Below are 18,740 nucleotides of genomic sequence, written 5' to 3'. Positions count from 1 at the left end.
ATAGTTCCATTGCTAAGTATGCATATTATACATAAATGTATGAAGTGGTACATGTAAGCATAAATATTACCTAGGAAATACTTGTAAATTTACAAATATCAAATTAGAGTGAGAAAATATGAGGTTTTTGTACCTAACATTCGAGAATATTTATGTAATCTAGGTTCATGCATTTTCTCTATAACTTTCTTTGTGCAAATCCTTTCCTGCTGAGAACATAAACTTAAAAAGTTTATCAGGGCACTGGAAATATGGCCCAGTAGTTAGAGTACTTGTTGTGAGGGCAGGAGGACCTGAGTTCAGGTCCCAGCGCCCATGTAAAAGCCAGGCCTAGGTATGAGTATGCCTTAACTCCTCCAGCGCTGTGTGTTAGAGATAGGCAGGCCTGGGGAAGGCTAGCTAGCCTGCCCACTGCAAACAGCCAACTTCTGGTTCACTGAGAGACCCTATCTCAAAAAGTAGGTTGGAGGGACGAAGATTGCTTGGTAGTTAAGAAGAATGGAGATTGGTACCCAGCAATCCCTGTGGGTGACTCACAACTGCATGTAACTCAAACTCCCAGGGATCTGACACCCTCCTCTGCTCTCTGAGGTACATGTACATGCACAATACCCACACATGTACTCATAGTGAAAAGCAAAATTTAAAAAAAAAAAAGTGGAGGGCAATAGAAATTACCAGATGTCTTCCTCTGGCTTTCTCATGCTTACCCACAGCTCCCATACACATCTACAACACACATACAGAGTTCACTATGTAAGTCAGGAATGACTTCATGTTCTCAGCATGGCTTCAGAGACCTTTTTCCCTAGAGAAGAACAAGCTAGACCAATTATTCTGTTTCTTACTTAATGTTACCAAATACTATACAGCTCTACCAGTTATTGTTCCTTAACTACATAGGGCTTTTCAACCAAAAATTAAGAAACTTCTCTCTATAAACCCCATGGCAGATGAGGGCAGAAAAAGCTCCAGGTTGATATTAATGTGCCTACTCACATTTAGGAGATACATTGCTAATACTATGTCTTAACTGCTCTTGAAAAACTATCTGTTGTGCTATAAACCTATGTAAACAAGATAAAGTTAGCTGTCATTTTTCATTAAATGTTGGTATAGTTCTTGTAATTTTCCTCTCAAGCCATGCTTGGTGCTCTCGTGCCTGTACTTCTAGCACTCAGGATTGTGAGTGCAAGGCCAGCCTGGGCTGCAAAGTGAGATCCTGTTCAGACGGAAAAGGAAAAACCATTTTCCTCTAGCATTTGTGTGGTTGTTGTGCTAGGAATTAACCTTTAAAATTGTAAAACAAAACATCTTTTCCTTCTCTTTCAGACAAGAGGAGCTGCTTTTTTCATTATTGCTGTGATCTGTTTATTGCTTTTCGACAATGATGATCTCATGGCTAAGATGGCCGAACACCGTATCCTTTTGCACCATACTGGAGTTACCTAAAGTCTGGGAGAAAAATAGAAGCCAGCTGAATGGGAAAAGGTGGAAAGAAATTTAACTCAACAGACACAAGCAACACATCATAGATACTTGACATACTTAATTGTTATTCAGATAAGCAGTAAATCCATTCCAAGTTGAGTCTTTCAAGTATCCTCACTCTTCTTCTCCGTGCTCGTGTTTTAGATGCCCTGATGCTAGGGACAACGAAACATTTATATCCGCTGCCCTGCTTTTAACTGTCTGCCCCAGAGTTACTCTCGGCAACTCAGGCCACCCCATGAACCCAGCTTCCTAGTCAAGTAGCTGTGCTCTACCCTGTGACTCCCTATTTTCCCCAGCCCTGCACCTTTGTCTCTTGTGCAGCACTCAGAGTACCAGTTTTCTTCTGAATACTGCTCCTTAGTCTCCTGAAGTTTATGAGCAAGCTAAGAGCAGTTTACTTTGTTCTACTGAGATGAGGGCAGAAAAAGCTCCAGGTTGCTTCTGGTCCATGTACTTGGGACACACCCTCCTGTTTGCTGCTCCATTTCCTGGGGTCTGCGTGGTCTGCTCTGAAAAGAAGGCAAATCCAAGACCAAGGTACAGCCTAGGTTCCATTGGCATGAGGAGACCAAGGATATGCCTTGCCTATACATGCGTCTTCTGTAGGCTAAGAACCAAATGTCTTCACTACCCCACGCACTGTCCTAGATGGAGATAACGTACTCACAGAAGTCAGGCATGGTGGTGTATTCTTAGAAGCCCAGTACTACTGGGAGGCCAGGGCAGGAGTTCAGGAGCCAAAAGTGGGCTGTGTTTTAAGGCTCTGGCTCAAAACCCAACAGGGAGGAAGGAAGAAAAATGAAAGAACTATAGACCATTCCAAATTATAAATTATTTTTTTAGAATTAAATTGTTCTGTTTTCAAGAGTAATATGATGCTAAGAATAGTCGAGTTTGCCATGCCCAGGCTAGTTCGTCTTCAAAACAAAATAAAGCAGCTCGACTTTCCGTGGGAGTTGGGTCGGACGTGTGTTCCTTTACTCCAGTGTCTTCAGCGGAAGGCCATCATGACAGTGCTCTCACTCACATGCTTTATACAGCTATCGCCTTCCTGGGTGTGGCAGATCACAAGGTACACTCTTCTTGTTGTTGTCATCACAGATATGAAGGGAAGGTCACAATGGGGGACAGGGCCTCATGTAGCCCAGGCTGTCCACAACTTGATGTGTAGCCAGAGATGATCCTGAACACTTGGTCCTACCTCTACCTCTAAACATGTATCACAGAGGAATTTATAATTTTTAAATTTCATGTATAGCTGACATATCTACTCCTAGCACTGGGGCGACAAGAGGATCTCTATTTCAAGGACAGCCTGGGCTACACCATCAATACTGTCCAAAAAATATGTATCTAAACTAACTTAGGTCAGGGCTGGAGAGAGGACTCAGCCATTAAGAGCTCTTGCTGTTCTCCACAGGACTTGTTTGGTTCCCAGCACCCACATGGCAGCTCACAGACATCTGTGACCCTAGTCAGGGGATCCAGTGCACCAGGTTCCGGTGGTCATGACATACATGGAGGCAAAGCACATACACATAGCACTTTTAAATACGAAACTTTATCAGAATACAGTTGTTTCTCAGAGTGTATAGCTCAGTGGTGGGAATGTTTGCCTATCCTGGGCAAGGGAGCAGCACAAATCCCTAACACTGTAAAGTTATAATACAAAATGCTCACTGCCTGCCAATTACATCGGGGATTTGGGGAAGGGGCTGGGGAAATTGTTCCATTTCTTCAAATATATATTCAAGAATTGAACATGGGGGGCTGAAGATACGGGTCAGTGGTTAAGAGTGCCTACTGTTCTTGCAGAGGACCTGTTCCCAGTGCCTGTATACACACATACACACACATGCACACATTTTTAAATGGTGCAAGGGTTGTAAATCAGTGGTAGATAGAGTGCTTGCCTAGCATGTACAGGGAGGGTCCCAGGTTCAGTCCTCAGTATCGCCCAGGTATGGTGGCACATTGGGAGGCAAAGAAAGGCAGACAGATCTCTTGAGTGTGAGGTCAGCCTGGTCTTCATAGCAAGTTCTAAGCCAGCTATGGCTGCATAGTGAGGCTTTGTCTCAAAATTTTGTAAATAGCATAAGTCTGTAGGGAGTTGAATATGACAGTTATGTGTGTTTTTTAATGAGATTTTTGTCATTTTGCTCACAGGGTGGCGTACTCTTGCTGGTGCTGGCTTTATGTTGTAAAGTTGGTTTTCACACGGCCTCCAGAAAGCTCTCTATAGATGTTGGTGGAGCTAAGCGCCTTCAGGCCTTATCCCAGCTTGTTTCTGTGTTTCTCCTATGCCCATGGGTGATTGTTCTTTCTGTGACAACTGAGGTAAGAGTGAGAGTTGTTGGTAACAAGTAAAATGAATTACTATTAGAAAGAAATTTCAATTCATAATTTTTTTCTGGTTTTACAAGACTGGGTTTCTCTGTATGGCCTTGACTGTCCTAGAATTTGCTCTGTAGACCGGGATGGCCCCAACCTCTGCCTCCTGGGTACTGGGACTAAGGGCAAGTGCAGCCACCACCACCTGGCTCAATTCCAGATTTTTTAATCTAAGACTAACATGGCTTAAATTATCCTTGCTTTTTCTTTATTTTTTTTAATTGGAGTTAATTTTAATTGTTTATAAAATGTAAGTCAGATATTATTACATTTGCATATGCTTTACATTTTTTATGGCCCAAAGGCATCTGTGAAGCAAACTCAGCTAATCTTAAACTCAGAGATTTTAGCTACTTAGTATTTATAAAATTCAACAAGAGTGAGGTTTGTTGTTAATACCCTGGAGAAAGAATACTGGGAAAATGTACCAGTATTTTGTGACTCTTACATGCTGGCATTTGTGAGTCATGCTGAGTCATAAGTATTTTCGTTTATGTATAAAGGGGTTTTAACTCTGTGTGGGATGCTGATTGTGAGTTGTGTGTGTTTGTGTTTCACTCTAGAGTAAGATCGAGTCTTGGTTCCCACTCATCATGCCTTTCACCACAGTCATCTTCTTTGTCATGATCCTGGATTTCTACATGGATTCCGTTTGTTCTGTCAAAATGGAAGCTTCCAAATGTGCCCGCTATGGATCCTTCCCCATCTTTATTAGTGCTCTGCTCTTTGGAAACTTCTGGACACATCCAATAACAGACCAACTGCGGGCTATGAACAGAGCAGCACACCAGGAGAGCACAGAGCATGTCCTGTCTGGAGGAGTGGTAGTGAGTGCTGTGTTCTTCATTCTGTGTAAGCATTTGCCTTCATTTTTAGTTTAATTAATCTACTTTTATGATTTCTGATGTTTAAGCCTTCAGTTTAGAAATTGTTTAGTGCTTGCGATTTAGTACTTGATGACAGTGACTGTATTGATGGCTTAAACGTTCAAAACAAGTATAATATCCTTTGTTCTCTTTGTAGCGGCCAACATCCTCTCATCTCCCTCTAAGAGAGGACAGAAAGGTACCCTTATTGGATATTCTCCAGAAGGAACACCGCTCTATCACTTCATGGGTGATGCTTTTCAGCACAGCTCTCAGTCGGTCCCTAGGTTTATTAAGGACTCACTGAAACAGATTCTTGAGGAGAGTGACTCTAGGCAGATCTTTTACTTCTTGTGCTTGAATCTGGTAAGATTTTTAAATATCAGTGCTATATTTTTAAAGCACAGTGTTTTATGGGATTTTGATTGGGATGTGTAATTTTAGTACTTCACAAGTTTCTGCTAAAATTTACATTTTTCTCTAATTAATAGCAAGGATCCTATGCAAACGAGGCAAACAGTCTTTGCAGTATTGTGGAAATGCTGGTTTTGTGTACTGTTTTAAATCATTACTACAGTAGCTTGTAAGAGGTAGAGTTGCCTCTTCATAAGATGTCAATACATACCGCTGATGCTGACATCTATTTAGAGCCTGGTCAGCTGATTCCTACGGGCATACAAATCAGTTGCCTTTGAGTTTGTAAAATGCATGTATCTGGTTAGCTTACTTTATAATCTGTATGAAATACAGTATCCAGCATTAAAGTTTTAAGCATATCTTAAAAGAAGGCTTGGGTAATTAAAGGTTAAATTCTTATGACTAAAATCTAACAGTTCTCTGCAGTGGTGTATTTCTCAACATACTCCTCCCATGATTTCTTGACCCTCTCTTTAGCTCTTCACCTTTGTGGAGTTGTTCTATGGAGTGCTCACCAACAGTCTGGGCCTGATCTCAGACGGATTCCACATGCTCTTTGACTGCTCCGCCTTGGTCATGGGACTGTTTGCTGCCCTGGTGAGCAGATGGAAAGCCACCCGGATTTTCTCCTACGGGTAGGTGCTGTCAGGGCACTGTTCCCTTAATACAGTCAGAAACAGAGTCGTGTACTTCCAGTACAGATCATTCCAAGTCTTCGCTTTTACTTGATTTGAAGTTGACAGGGAGTGTGAGCCGCGCATTTGATTAATACTGAGTGGCAGTCAGCCCAGGATTATTCTTCCTAACCCCTAAACCACTTTAAACCACCTAAAATGTCTGCATTTTTGTTCACCATGTTTCTTTGGGGTCATAAAATATTCATAGCTATTCATACCTTGTTAAAAGTGTTCAAAATTTGAAGTGAGTATATATGAAAATACCCTTGTATTATTGCCAATAATTCAACCAATGTCACAATCACTTCTGTGTGCAAGGTGTTTAGTAAGTCGTACCTCTAAATAAATCCACCCTATTGATTGTTTATATTTTGGAAATCTTGCATGGTTTTTGTTTTGTTTGCCTGTTGAATGTTTGGCTACACGTATGTGTGTATACCATATGCATGCCTGATGCCCACAGAGGCCAGAAGCAGCAGTCAGATCCTTGGATCCCTAAATTCTCTGCAAAACACCAAGTGCTCATAACTTCTGGCCCATCTCTTTAGACCTAATTGTTTATATTTTGAAAGGTGAGGGGGCTGGAGAGATGGCTCAGAGGTTAGGAGCACTATGTGCTCTTCCAGAGGTCCAGCAACCACATGGTGGCTCACAACCATCTGTAATGAGATCTGGTGCCCTCTTCTGGCCTGCAGGCAGAACACTGTATACATAATAAATAAATCCTTTTTTTAAAAAAGTGAATGAACCAAGTATACAAATAATTTTGGTACAGACAGAATCTGTGTGCCATGAGAGATACAGTATATATTAGAGCTTTAGAAAGAAATAGTTGCTAAAAAATTAGATAAGGCTTTTTGTAAGAGGGGCATAAAGAAGGATTTTGTAGATATAAAATTATATAATATTTTAATAGTATTTTAATCTATTTTTAATTTTGCTATTATTAGTAGTATTTTTAAATTTTGATAATTTTACATTATTATTCACTTAGTATGAAAAGCTGGGCTTGTTTCTTCACTTTTTATTATAAGTTTATAATGTTTATATTTTTAAAATACTTGTCAGTCTTTTCTAAAAACTATTATGTGTGTTTAGGTATGGCCGAATAGAAATTCTCTCTGGATTTATTAATGGACTTTTCCTGATAGTGATAGCTTTTTTTGTGTTTCTGGAGTCAGTGGCTAGACTGATTGATCCTCCGGAACTTGACACAAACATGCTGACAGTAAGTCTTCTTCTCCTGTTTAAGTGTCCACTTACTCACCCGGCTTTTCCTCACCAAGGCCTATCTAGCTGCTCTGTTGCTGTAGTATGTTTTAACTTTGTTTAAACAGTATAACTTCATTCTTGGTACACCGTCTCCTTTATGTGCTGTTTTGTCTCCTGTGATTTTGGTAACTAGTTTACCATGGTCTAGTAAATGAAAAATTCCTTAAATAAATAAATTTGAGGTTTTAAGTGACCCAGCACTTTGGAGACCGTCAGAGGACTCCGTCTGCTTTAGTGTGTTGCATTGTTACAGTGGGTCTATCTCATCACTGTTGCTAGTCTCCTACGCCTGACCTGCACTTTACCACTGGGGTGTGTGTGTGTGTGTGTGTGTGTGTGTGTGTGTGTGTGTGTGTGTGTGTGTGTGTGCCATCCATAGCTTCGGGAACACACTGAAGTCTTAAAACTTGTGCCCCAACAATAAACAAAGACTACTCTGCTTACATTGTTACTTCAGACTCTTAGAGATTAATCCTTTTCTCAAATATCTTAGACAAATATAAGGTTACATTATAAAACATACAGGTTCCTTTATAACTTAATTTTTCTTTCAAAATTTATATTTTTAAATACCTAAGGGTATTCGTACATTGTTAAAGATAAAATCAGAGAAGAATAAAAATTGTATGTTTTCCCCAATAGATTATATAACGATCATAACAACTTTTAGTTTTTCCTATCCCCAGCCCTTATGGATGTGGTTTCTTGTAGATAGTACATCCTTCCTTCACGCTGCCCTTCTGATTCCTCTGAGATTTGCTGAGTCTGTTCTGTTGGGGAGCTTGCCCTTAAGTTCAGTCTTCTCTTCCATCCTCACAGTTTCCCAGGTGCTTCCTGTCAGTCTCCCTGCCATCTCTTATCCTGCTGTATCTCCTTTAGCAGCCCTGACTTGGGCTTGCTGTCAAGTCAGTCATTCTTCCATAGTAAGATGTCTTAAGGCCCTGAGTCGTGTATCATTAAGTCTTTGATGCTGGCACTTGGATTTTCAATTATGTGTAGGGTGTTTTGCCTGCATGTATATATATATACCACATAGCATGCCTAGTGCCCATGGAGGCCAGAGAGGGCATGGGGGTCCCTTGGAATTGGAGTTATAAATGGTTGTGAGCCACCATTTAGGTCGTGGGAATTAAAACCTAGGTCCTCTGGAAGAGTAGCCAGTGCTTTTAATGGCTGAGCTAGCTCTCCAGCCCTTTGGTACTGACATATAGTAGGAAAATGAACAATTAATTCTCAAATCACTGAAAGTAATTTGGAGTTTTGGTTAACTTGTACAGTTGGATCAAGGATGTGCCTGTCTGTTTTGAGCGGGGTCTCACTAGGTAGCCCTGAAATTCACAGAGATCCACCTGCCCCTGCTTCCTGAATGCTGGGATTAGAGGCATATACCACCATGCCCAGCCAGGATTTGCCATTCTATATCATTAAATTCAAATCCTTGTACCAGTTTTTCTGGTATCTGAAAGTTAGAATGATCCTTCTAAAATACTTTATAGTTCACATCTTTAACATGATAGATTTACTTGGGAAACTTAGTGAAGTTTACTATGAATAGTTTTGGAATTCTCAGTAGAAAAGCATAGCTATGTAATAACTTCTAAATAGCACCTTTTTTCCTAAGCTTTAGAATTAAAGCTTTGCTTTTCTCCTTTTTGCTAGCCAGTGTCCATTGGAGGGCTGATAGTAAACCTTATTGGAGTCTGTGCCTTTAGTCACGCCCACAGTCATGGCCATGGGCCTTCTCAAGGACACTGCCACTCGGATCACGGCCATTCCCACCATGCTCATGGACACAGCGACCATGGTCACAGCCACGGATTCACAGGTGGAGGCATGAATGCGAACATGAGGGGTGAGTCCTTGGGAAGTGCTGTGCTGCCCTCCAGCGGGCTCCTGAGCTGAGGTACTTGTTTTTACTAAGTATCGGCCATGTGCTGTCAGTGCTCTAGAGGCCTGGACCTGGGGAAGTAGAGCCAATAATGAGGCATGCCAAAGTCTCATGCAGTAGTCAACTTTATTTGGAGCATCAGTTTGAGGGTTTTAAGAAAGGTCACATGGAGGCTGGAGCCCTGTGGTTACTCTTGCAGAGGACCTAGGTTCAATTCCCTGCACCCTCATGGCAGCTCACAAAGGATAGTTTGAACATTTAGTTGAATAACAGCACAAACAATAATGAGTAATGAAGGGAACTCCTACCCAGTATACCTGGGTGTTCCATGTTCTGAAGAAACTGAGGTCACAAGATTCTTGTTTTCTTCCTGTTTTCACGAACAGAATTCTCACATGAGTCCTGCACCATTCCAACATTCTGCTACAATTACTGCTCATGATTTTTTAAAAGGTGATGGCTAAGATTATAGCTCAGTGAAAGGTGCTTGCCTAGTATGCCCATGGCTCCCAACACTGAAAGAAGAGGGAAGCAGGGACTCTATAAATAAATACAAGTGGATAAACCTTGAGGACACTGTGCTCAGTGAAAGTTCATCACAGAAACACAGAAACATGTCTCAAGACTCTGCCTACACATGACGACACTCAGACTCAGCGTAGAATGGTAGCTGGGAGGAGGAAGGGCAGTCATTGATCTTTGGGCCTAATGTTCCCATAGGTGAGTAGTTTGAAGATCCACAGTCTATGAAGATCTGTATCTGTAGGCAATGATGATGTATTATACCATAAAGAGTAGGTGGGGAAGGGGGGCTGGAGAGATGGCTCAGCAGTTAAGAGCACTGACTGCTCTTCCAGAGGTCCTGAGTTCAATTCCCAGCAACCACATGGTGGCTCACAACCATCTATAATGGGATCCGATGCTCTCTTCTGATGTGTCTGAAGACAGCGACAGTGTACTCATATATATATAATAAATAAATAATATTTTAAAAAGAAAGAAAGAAAAGCGTGGCTCAAAGGCTCAGTGCATGGCTCAGTAGAACTCACTCAAGGCCCTGAGTGCAGGGGGAAAACAAGTGATTCACGCATGAGTTTAGGAAGCCGGCAGAGACAAAGACTGCTGCGTTAGAACTTTGCACACTGTCACGGTTGCCTCGTCCTTACATAGTCTGTACTCTGCGTCACTTTGAAGGGCCAGCTCCAGAAGGCGCCTGGTACAGAGAGGAGCAGCAGTGCTGCTCAAATGGCTAAGAGTTGCTCAGATGAGCTGTAATGTCTTACGTCCTGATGTTTTCCTTGTAGGTGTATTTCTCCATGTTTTGGCAGATACACTGGGCAGCATTGGCGTGATTGTGTCCACAGTTCTTATAGAGCAGTTCGGATGGTTTATTGCTGATCCCCTGTGTTCTCTTTTTATTGCCGTGTTAATATTTCTCAGTGTTATCCCACTGATTAAAGACGCCTGTCAAGTTTTACTTCTGAGACTACCACCTGACTATGAAAAAGAACTACATATTGCTTTAGAAAAGGTAATTTCCTCTCTACTTTCTCTGTCCTTTAAAAATAGCACTTAAAGTTGAATGATCTAAGAAGTAATATGCAAGATATAAATGAATAAAATACAATTTAGCATAAAGAACATATACAATAGATACAGACTTAGTGGCATAAGTTGCTTTGTAAGATGATCAAAATGTAAGGCCAGCCTAGGCAACTTTAGTGAGACTGTCTGAAAACAGAAAGAGCTGGGGATATACTCCAGTGACTGATAGAGTGCATGCTTACATGTACTAGCTCCATAGAGTGCATGCTTACATGTACTAGCTCCATAGAGTGCATGCTTACATGTACTAGCTCCATAGAGTGCATGCTTACATGTACAAGCTCCATAGAGTGCATGCTTACATGTACTAGCTCCATAGAGTGCATGCTTACATGTACAAGCTCCATAGAGTGCATGCTTACATGTACTAGCTCCAAAGAGTGCATGCTTACATGTACTAGCTCCATAGAGTGCATGCTTACATGTACTAGCTCCATAGAGTGCATGCTTACATGTACAAGCTCCATAGAGTGCATGCTTACATGTACTAGCTCCATAGAGTGCATGCTTACATGTACTAGCTCCATAGAGTGCATGCTTACATGTACTAGCTCCATAGAGTGCATGCTTACATGTACAAGCTCTGAATTCAACTGCATAGGGAGAAATTGGCGGGAAGAATGGGAAGGAGAGGGAGCGAGGAGAAGATGATGGTGCACGGAACAGGAGCTAAGACACAGAAGGAGGGAGGGAGGGAGGAAGGAGGGGGGAGTTGGGGGGGTGGAGAGAAAGGCTGTATAAAAAGAAGTGCTGATTTCCTAACCTCAATGCCAATGTGGCCTTAGAATTTGGGTCTTTTGTTTTATTTTTGTTTCTTCTCAGTATTATTTAAAATATAAGTGAGCAGGGCATGGTGGAAAATGTGCTCCCAGCTCTTGAGAGGTGGAGGGAGGAGGATCAGAAGTTCAAAGATGTCTTGAGCTACACTACCCTGTTTCAAAAAGAAGAGACAGGGGGTTGGGGATTTAGCTCAGTGGTAGAGCACTTGCCTAGGAAGCGCAAGGCCCTGGGTTCGGTCCCAGCTCCGAAAAAAAAGAACAAAAAAAAAAAAAAAAAAAGAAGAGACAGGAAGCCAGGGGATGACTCACTGTGACCCCCTCACAAGCCTGAGGATCTGAGTTCAATCCCCAGAACACATGTAGACGTGGAAGCCTGGTAGTATCACCCGCAGTCCCAGTGGGTGAGACAGCCTGATCTGTAAGCTGAGGGCCAGTGAGACATCCTAGTTTAAAGAAGGTGGAAGGCTCTTTAGAGGACAACCTCACTCAGCCTGCACACACACACACACACACACACACACACACACACACACACACACACACACAGCTTATTTGGAAAAGTGCTTGAGGGGCTGGAAAGATGGCTCAGTGTAAAAGCTCTGGTGGCCCCTGAGTTTAATTCCCAGCACCTACATGGCAGTTCACAACTATATGTAACTCCAGTTCCATAAAAAAGAAAAAGGTATTTGAGAACAAAGTAAATTATATACAATTAACTGAATAATTACTATATACAATAGTATATATACAAAAATAAACTATATACAATTAACTGAAGCCTGTTTGGGGATTATAAAATTATAGAATTAGCACACAAAACTAATAATATATCCTTTCACATAAAAAATTGTGTTTTGAGATAGTGTTGTACTACATAACCCTGGTTGGCCTGCTACTCACTGCAACCTGGCATGGCCTCAAATTTGCAGCGTCTTCCTCAGTTTCCCAGGGCTAGGATTGCAGGCAAGTGCTGCCATGTGAGAGAGTGGAGCCTAAAAATGAGTTGGACAGAAGTCTCAGGCCATAGCCAGCTTTATTCAGGGCATCGGTCGGTTTATACCAGGGGTTAGGAGTCACATGAGTAAAGTGTACACTCAAAAGGACAAGCCACGGGCTGGAGAGATGGCTCAGCAGTTAAGAGCACCCGACTACTCTTCCAGAGGTCCTGAGTTCAATTCCCAGCAACCACATGGTGGCTCACAACCATCTGTAATGGAATCTGATGCCCTATTCTGGTGTATCTGAAGACAGCTACAGTGTACTTATATATAATAAATGAATAAATCTTTTAAAAAAAAAAAAGACAAGCCACACATGAGCATGTTTTCCACAGGGACGTATCAACAAATAACAGTAGCCAGCTGCCGTGAATAATCTGAAGTGCACTCTCGTTTCCTCTATACCTGGGCAGGGCATGACAGACAGTACTTTCCACGAACAAGTCTGTGTGTGAAGAAACTGAGGTCACAAGACTCTGGTCGTCTTCCTTAGGAACTGTCCAAAAAGCACTTGTAATTCCTCTCACACAGACCATGTTGTGACAATTAAGAGCACATGTTGCTCTTGCAGAGGACCCAGGTTTAATTCCCAGCACCCAAATGGCAACTTGGTTGTCTGGAACTCTAGTTCCAGGGGATCCAGTGACCCATTCTGACCTCCATGAACACTGCACACACAAGATATACTTACATACATACATATACTTCATACATGAAGGCAAAATACTCATACACATAACAATGACTAGATCTTTAATAACATAAGCATTGCAGAGAAGTACAGTAAAATATGAAAAAGAAAAAGCAGATGAACTCTTACACATGCTATAAGTTGTTTGACTTCATAAAAATGCTTGGAGGGGCCGCTCAACAGTTAGCGCAGCAGCCGTTCTTCAGGGGGCCCACATTGGATTCCCAGCACAACGCCCACATGGCAGGTCCCAACCGTCTGAGTAGCTCTGGTTCTAGAGGATCCAACACCCACTTTGGGCCTCTTGTGGACACCAGGCACACACATGGTACACAGACACAGTCAGGCAAACACTCATACACATAAAAGGAAAACAAAAATATTTTGGGAAATTAAAACAGCAAAAAACTGTTTGATAAGCTTCTTTTTTTAATATCCTATTGAAAAAATTATACATTTTAATGGTGATATATTACACTTATTTAGCCAGTTTTTTATAATTGATAATTTAGCCAATCCTCTGGTGTTGAAAACAGGCTGTCTTTTAAATCTGTTTTCTCTCTAACTGTGTATGCATGTTCGTCAGTATAAAGGGAGCTATAGCTCACTAAACACAGTTCATTGAATATGCTCAAGTAACATTTAGAATCAGCCGAGTTTGTTCTTTATTTCTTGAACATCTTACTACAAGCTGTCTGTGTCCTGTTTTTCTCTGGCCTTACCATAGTGATTTCTAGATCAAATAATCTGCATAAACTTTATGAAAATCCTTTACACCACCTCCCAACTTACTTCACAGGTACAGAAACTCGAAGGATTAATATCCTACCGAGACCCTCATTTTTGGCGCCATTCTGCCAGTATTGTAGCAGGGACAATTCACATTCAGGTGACATCTGATGTGCTGGAACAGAGAGTTGTGCAGCAGGTAATTCTGGTCTGTGATAATTCTGTTTAAAAATTGTGTGCACCGTATGACAAAGAATATCAGTCTTGTTGGGCATGGCGGGGCCTGCCTTTAATCCCAGCACTAAGTTCTGAAATGTTCTGAATGTTTAACAGGTTACAGGAATACTTAAAGATGCGGGAGTAAACAACCTAACAATACAGGTGGAAAAGGAGGCGTACTTCCAGCACATGTCTGGCCTAAGCACTGGCTTCCACGATGTCCTGGCTATGACTCAGCAGATGGAATCCATGAAGTACTGCAAAGACGGCACTTACATCATGTGAGATGAGCCCCAGCGGCGTGAACAGTGGAGGTGGATAATGTCAGTTCAGAGTGAAAGTTGCACACAACTGTACAGAAACCTTGAAAGCTCCCTATTGTTGGATTAGGCAGTCTTTTTTAAAAGAAAATTGAGGTGCGGAATGAAGCATTCATTGTATAAGAGAGCTATCTGCTACTCTGTTTGAATTATGTACTTGAAAGGAATCTTACGTTGGAATGAACATGATGTAACCTTCAGAGACGGACACATGATGATGGATTCTGGAGAAGACCACGTTTCTTCTGTGCATTTACTTTCTGTCAGAAAGCATCTCTACTGTAAATATGTATTTACATGTTTATTACAAAGACCCAGATGAAGTTTTTAGTCGATTTTTGCATATCTGAAGGACAAAATGGGAATAAAATTCTATATTTATGAATTTTCTGTATATAAAACTGATTTCTAATTCTAACTTAAGTCCATTAAGTGAGAGCTGTCTTTCTGCTTGGACTGTAAACTATCCAGGAGAAATTTCAACCCCTGATCTGAGAGAACAATGAGAATAGAGAACTGTGATATAGTTCTTGGTGTATACGAGATTTAACCACTCCAGTAAATAAATTTTTTATTTTTGGTAGTATTTGCAAATGAATACTTGATTAGAGTGAAGAATTTATAGTATCATGTTACTCCTGTCACCTTTCACCTCCAAGATTGAATCTCCTGCCCAGGGCTGCTCACAGGCCTCTGTCAGTCCTAGGCTTCTCATCCTGTCACTACCTCCTCAGCATGCTCTCCACTCTCTTTATAACTTCTTCCTGATTTCTGTGAAAATGTACACATATCATAAGTAACACAGAGTAGGTTTTTTTTAAGATGAAACTGAAACTTGTACATGGTTTTCAGACACCACAAAAGTGATATCCTATAATTACTTTCTAGTGTTTTGTCTATGATACTTTTCATTTCCAGTTTTAGCTGGACGCAGAGTCTGAAGAGACATTGTGATAGATACATGGCGGTTTTATTACCACCAAAGAATGTTTTTCAGTGCAAACCTTTGAATATTTTCACTACCTAGGAATTTTGATGAGATGATTTAGAATAGGTACTATTTTCCTATCATGATAGCAAACATTTTAAATCATTTTTTAAAGATTGATTTATCATATACAGTGTAGCCATCTTCAGACACACCAGAAGAGAGTATCAGATCTCATTACAGATGGTTGTGAGTCACCATGTGGTTCCTGGGAATTGAACTCAGGTCTTCTGGAAGAACAGTCAGTGCTCTTAACCACTGAGCCATCTCTCCAGACCCCTTAAATCATATTTTTTTTTTCTTACCAGTTTTAATATATGAGGGGATTTAAGATTTTGCTATAGGTTACTTTGGTACTTTTTATTTTCTCTTTGCATGTTTTGGTCCAGAAGTTTCAGCATGTATTAAAATCTTGAGTGGTGGAGCTAAAGAGATGTCTCAGCAGTTAAGTGTTAGGGTTCATCACTCAAACCAAACTGATCTCAGTTAAGCAAGAATGGTTTATTGAGCACACACCTTAATACTGGACATCCAGGACTGCTAGAAGGAAAACCCCGATTACTCAAGGTCGACTTTTATAGGAAGAACCAGATTCAAAAGTGTATACAGGACGAGGAGGGGAGTGGTCGGCTTACTAGGCAAAGTATTGTCAGCTAATCTTTAAGCTGACTGGTCCTGAATAACTTAAGTTGAGTAGTGGAAGGGTGATGAATGGGAATTTCAGAACATCGAGATAATGTAGCATGAGTATTATGCTTTTAATTTTTTGACTTATTAGCAGCATTCTTCAGTGTCAGCCACAAAAACACAGTGAGCTCATCCGTAGGTGCAGGAAGGACTGCCCAGTGATCGGCTCTGACTCAAGCCACTTTAAACATAACAGTTCATATTGATCCTTGACTTGATGGGGTCACTCACTACATAAAGCTTTGTAGAATTTCTTAAGATTCGCACACCTCATACAGAACATTCGGAACATACAGAACAGAACAGGGTATGTGGCCAGCATGTCCTTGAGCCAAGTGACTTCTCTGTGTCCATGACTGGCAGATATGTTAAGTCAACAGTACGAAATAGCTGGCAGGCATGGAGCAAAATAGCTACAACTGTTGGGGGTGGTGGAAGGTGTCAGACCACACTATAAAGTACTGCTAAAGGACCTGGCCAGCATCCTGCATAGTAACTCACAACCATCTCTACGGTCCAGGGGATCCAGTGTCCTCTGTTGGCATCATGGAGCACTATATACATGCAATAAACTGATACATGCTGACAAGACTATACATATAAAAAATAATTTTGTTTTTTCAAGGCAGGGTTTCTCTGTGCAGCCCTAGCTATCCTGAAGCTCACAGTGTAGACCTGTAGACCAGGCTGGCCTCAAACTCAGAGATCTGCCTGCCTCTGCCTCCCAAGTGCTAGCTAGCATTATAGATATATACCACCATCCAGCAAAAAGTAATTCTTAAATTAAAAAAAATCTTGAGTGATGAGGAAAAATAGTCGTCTCTTATTGATTTAATGCAGACTATATTCATAAAACATTTCAGTAGATCATGAGGTAAAGTAAATATTAATGTCAATTTTTTTCATTTCCCTTAAAAGGCATATAAATAGCCTTTTATAAAAAACTTGACCTAATGTAGCTAAGAGTGATGAGCTGAGAGAGGGCTAAAGATGAAGAAAGTACAAGCAGAAAGGAGGGACACTGGATGCCCTTGGCTTTAGACCAGTCGACCTCTTTTAACATCTTTTTGTTTCTTTGTTGATTATTTGTTTCTCTGTGTAGCCCTGTCAGCCCTGGACTCACTTTGTAGACCAGGCTGGCCTTGAACTCACAGAGATCCACCTGCCTCTGCCTCCATGGGCTTAAATCCTCTGCTAGAATTAAAGGTGAGTACCACCACTGCAGGATGAGGGATTTTTTTTCTCTTAAATCTTTTGAGGAAGGGTTGGGGATTTAGCTCAGGGGTAGAGCGCTTGCCTAGGAAGCGCAAGGCCCTGGGTTCAGTCCTCAGCTCCGGAAAAAAAAAATCTTTTGAGGTGTGAAGACCCACTTCCAATCCAGATATTTGAGGTGTGAAGACCCATTTCCAATCCAGATATTTGAGGTGTGAAGAACCACTTCTAATCCAGATATTTGAGGTGGGAAAATCCATCTTTAATCTGGGCAGCCTACATAAAGGACATGGGAAGGACACTCACTCTGTGCCTACCTGCTCTCAACTACCAAGTCCATTCCTTCACTGGCATTAGAGCCTACTTCTGCTGGATTTGGGTCTACTGAAGACCATCTGAGCCTCATAGACTGGATTCTGGGACTACCCATTCTAGCCAATCATTCTAATCCCCTTTCTGTTTAGAGGTTATCTTATAAGTACTGTGACCAGAGAACCCTAACTAATTCAGATTTTATTGGATCAAAAATGGGGTGGTTCTGGAGCAACAGGGTATAAGGATAAAGTACACGCAGAATGGAGACTGCCCATGGATTTAGGCCAATCAACCTCTTTTTTTCTTTTTTTTTCTTTTTCTTTTTTTTTTTTTTTTTTTTTTTTTTTGGTTCATTTTTCGGAGCTGGGGACCGAACCCAGGGCCTTGCGCTTCCTAGGCAAGCGCTCTGCCACTGAGCCAAATCCCCAACCCCCAATCAACCTCTTTTAAGTATCTGGAATAGGTTTTTCAGATCACCAACACATAGAGTTATCGAAGCCTCTCCTAGGAGGCCGGAGAGTACTGAAAACCCGTGGTGTGAACTATATTACAAACTTAAGGAAAGAATGCATCTGATTATCTGATTTTCCAAGTGTGAGCAGCGATGGATTTCATGGCCTTCTGCGTGGAACGTGTGACCGTTTGTGGAATGGAAAAGGTTGCTTTTACCATCCCTGGATACGTTGACAAAGGAGAGAGATGACCTCCATGATAAAATTAACCATCCTCTGGCATCTCAGAATACGGCAAAGGACGATGACTCAGGATAAAACTGACCAGCTCCAGATGTACACAAACAGCCTAAAGGTTTCCAAGCATGCCCTGAAAGACAGTCTTCTTCCCAGCAGACACAGAGCTCAAGTTGAAAAAAATCAAACTGAAGTCCTCATTATAATTATGAATTACAGTGAAAATTCAAGGCCCAGCCTTGGGGGGTGTCAGGGCACTTACTGGTAAAGGGTGGAATCCTGTAACCTGGAATGGGGATGTGGGGGAGGACCCTATTGAAGCTGAGAACTTTGAACTCTTAGCTTCTCAAGGTTTTACTTCACCTGAACAAGTTGTCACCCTACCCTCAGCTCCACCCTACATTTTGGAGAGGCCTGGGGGGTTGTTACTTCGAGAGGTTGAAGGTCAAACTGAAATACCACTCGGGAGTCAAAATGTCCCCAGTGGTGAGAGGCCCATGTTG

The 18,740-nt window shown here is 41.5% G+C and overlaps 1 protein-coding gene across 2 annotated transcripts in view; it reads left to right on the top strand.

Moving 5' to 3' along the window:
- Window positions 1–14,928, top strand: part of Slc30a5 (solute carrier family 30 member 5) — a 30,226-nt gene extending 15,298 nt beyond the window's left edge. Inside the window, exons 6-16 of one of the 2 annotated variants that reach the window (NM_001106404.1) lie at window positions 1,333–1,420; window positions 2,490–2,566; window positions 3,661–3,831; window positions 4,449–4,737; window positions 4,909–5,117; window positions 5,646–5,803; window positions 6,944–7,073; window positions 8,777–8,969; window positions 10,310–10,536; window positions 13,878–14,006; window positions 14,141–14,928. In NM_001106404.1, the coding sequence (NP_001099874.1) occupies window positions 1,333–1,420; window positions 2,490–2,566; window positions 3,661–3,831; window positions 4,449–4,737; window positions 4,909–5,117; window positions 5,646–5,803; window positions 6,944–7,073; window positions 8,777–8,969; window positions 10,310–10,536; window positions 13,878–14,006; window positions 14,141–14,311 (1,842 nt within the window). In that variant the 3' untranslated portion in view covers window positions 14,312–14,928. Of the gene's footprint in view, window positions 1–1,332; window positions 1,421–2,489; window positions 2,567–3,660; window positions 3,832–4,448; window positions 4,738–4,908; window positions 5,118–5,645; window positions 5,804–6,943; window positions 7,074–8,776; window positions 8,970–10,309; window positions 10,537–13,877; window positions 14,007–14,140 lie in introns of those variants that run through there. The other variant, XM_039101926.2, reaches the window with a different exon arrangement.
- The last annotated feature ends 3,812 nt before the right edge of the window (window positions 14,929–18,740 follow it).

Source organism: Rattus norvegicus, chromosome 2 (assembly GCF_036323735.1).
Source record: "Rattus norvegicus strain BN/NHsdMcwi chromosome 2, GRCr8, whole genome shotgun sequence".
In the NCBI taxonomy this organism is placed as follows: domain Eukaryota; kingdom Metazoa; phylum Chordata; class Mammalia; order Rodentia; family Muridae; genus Rattus; species Rattus norvegicus.
The sequence above is the reverse complement of the archived record's forward strand: the minus strand, read 5'-3'. Positions and strand labels throughout refer to the sequence as shown.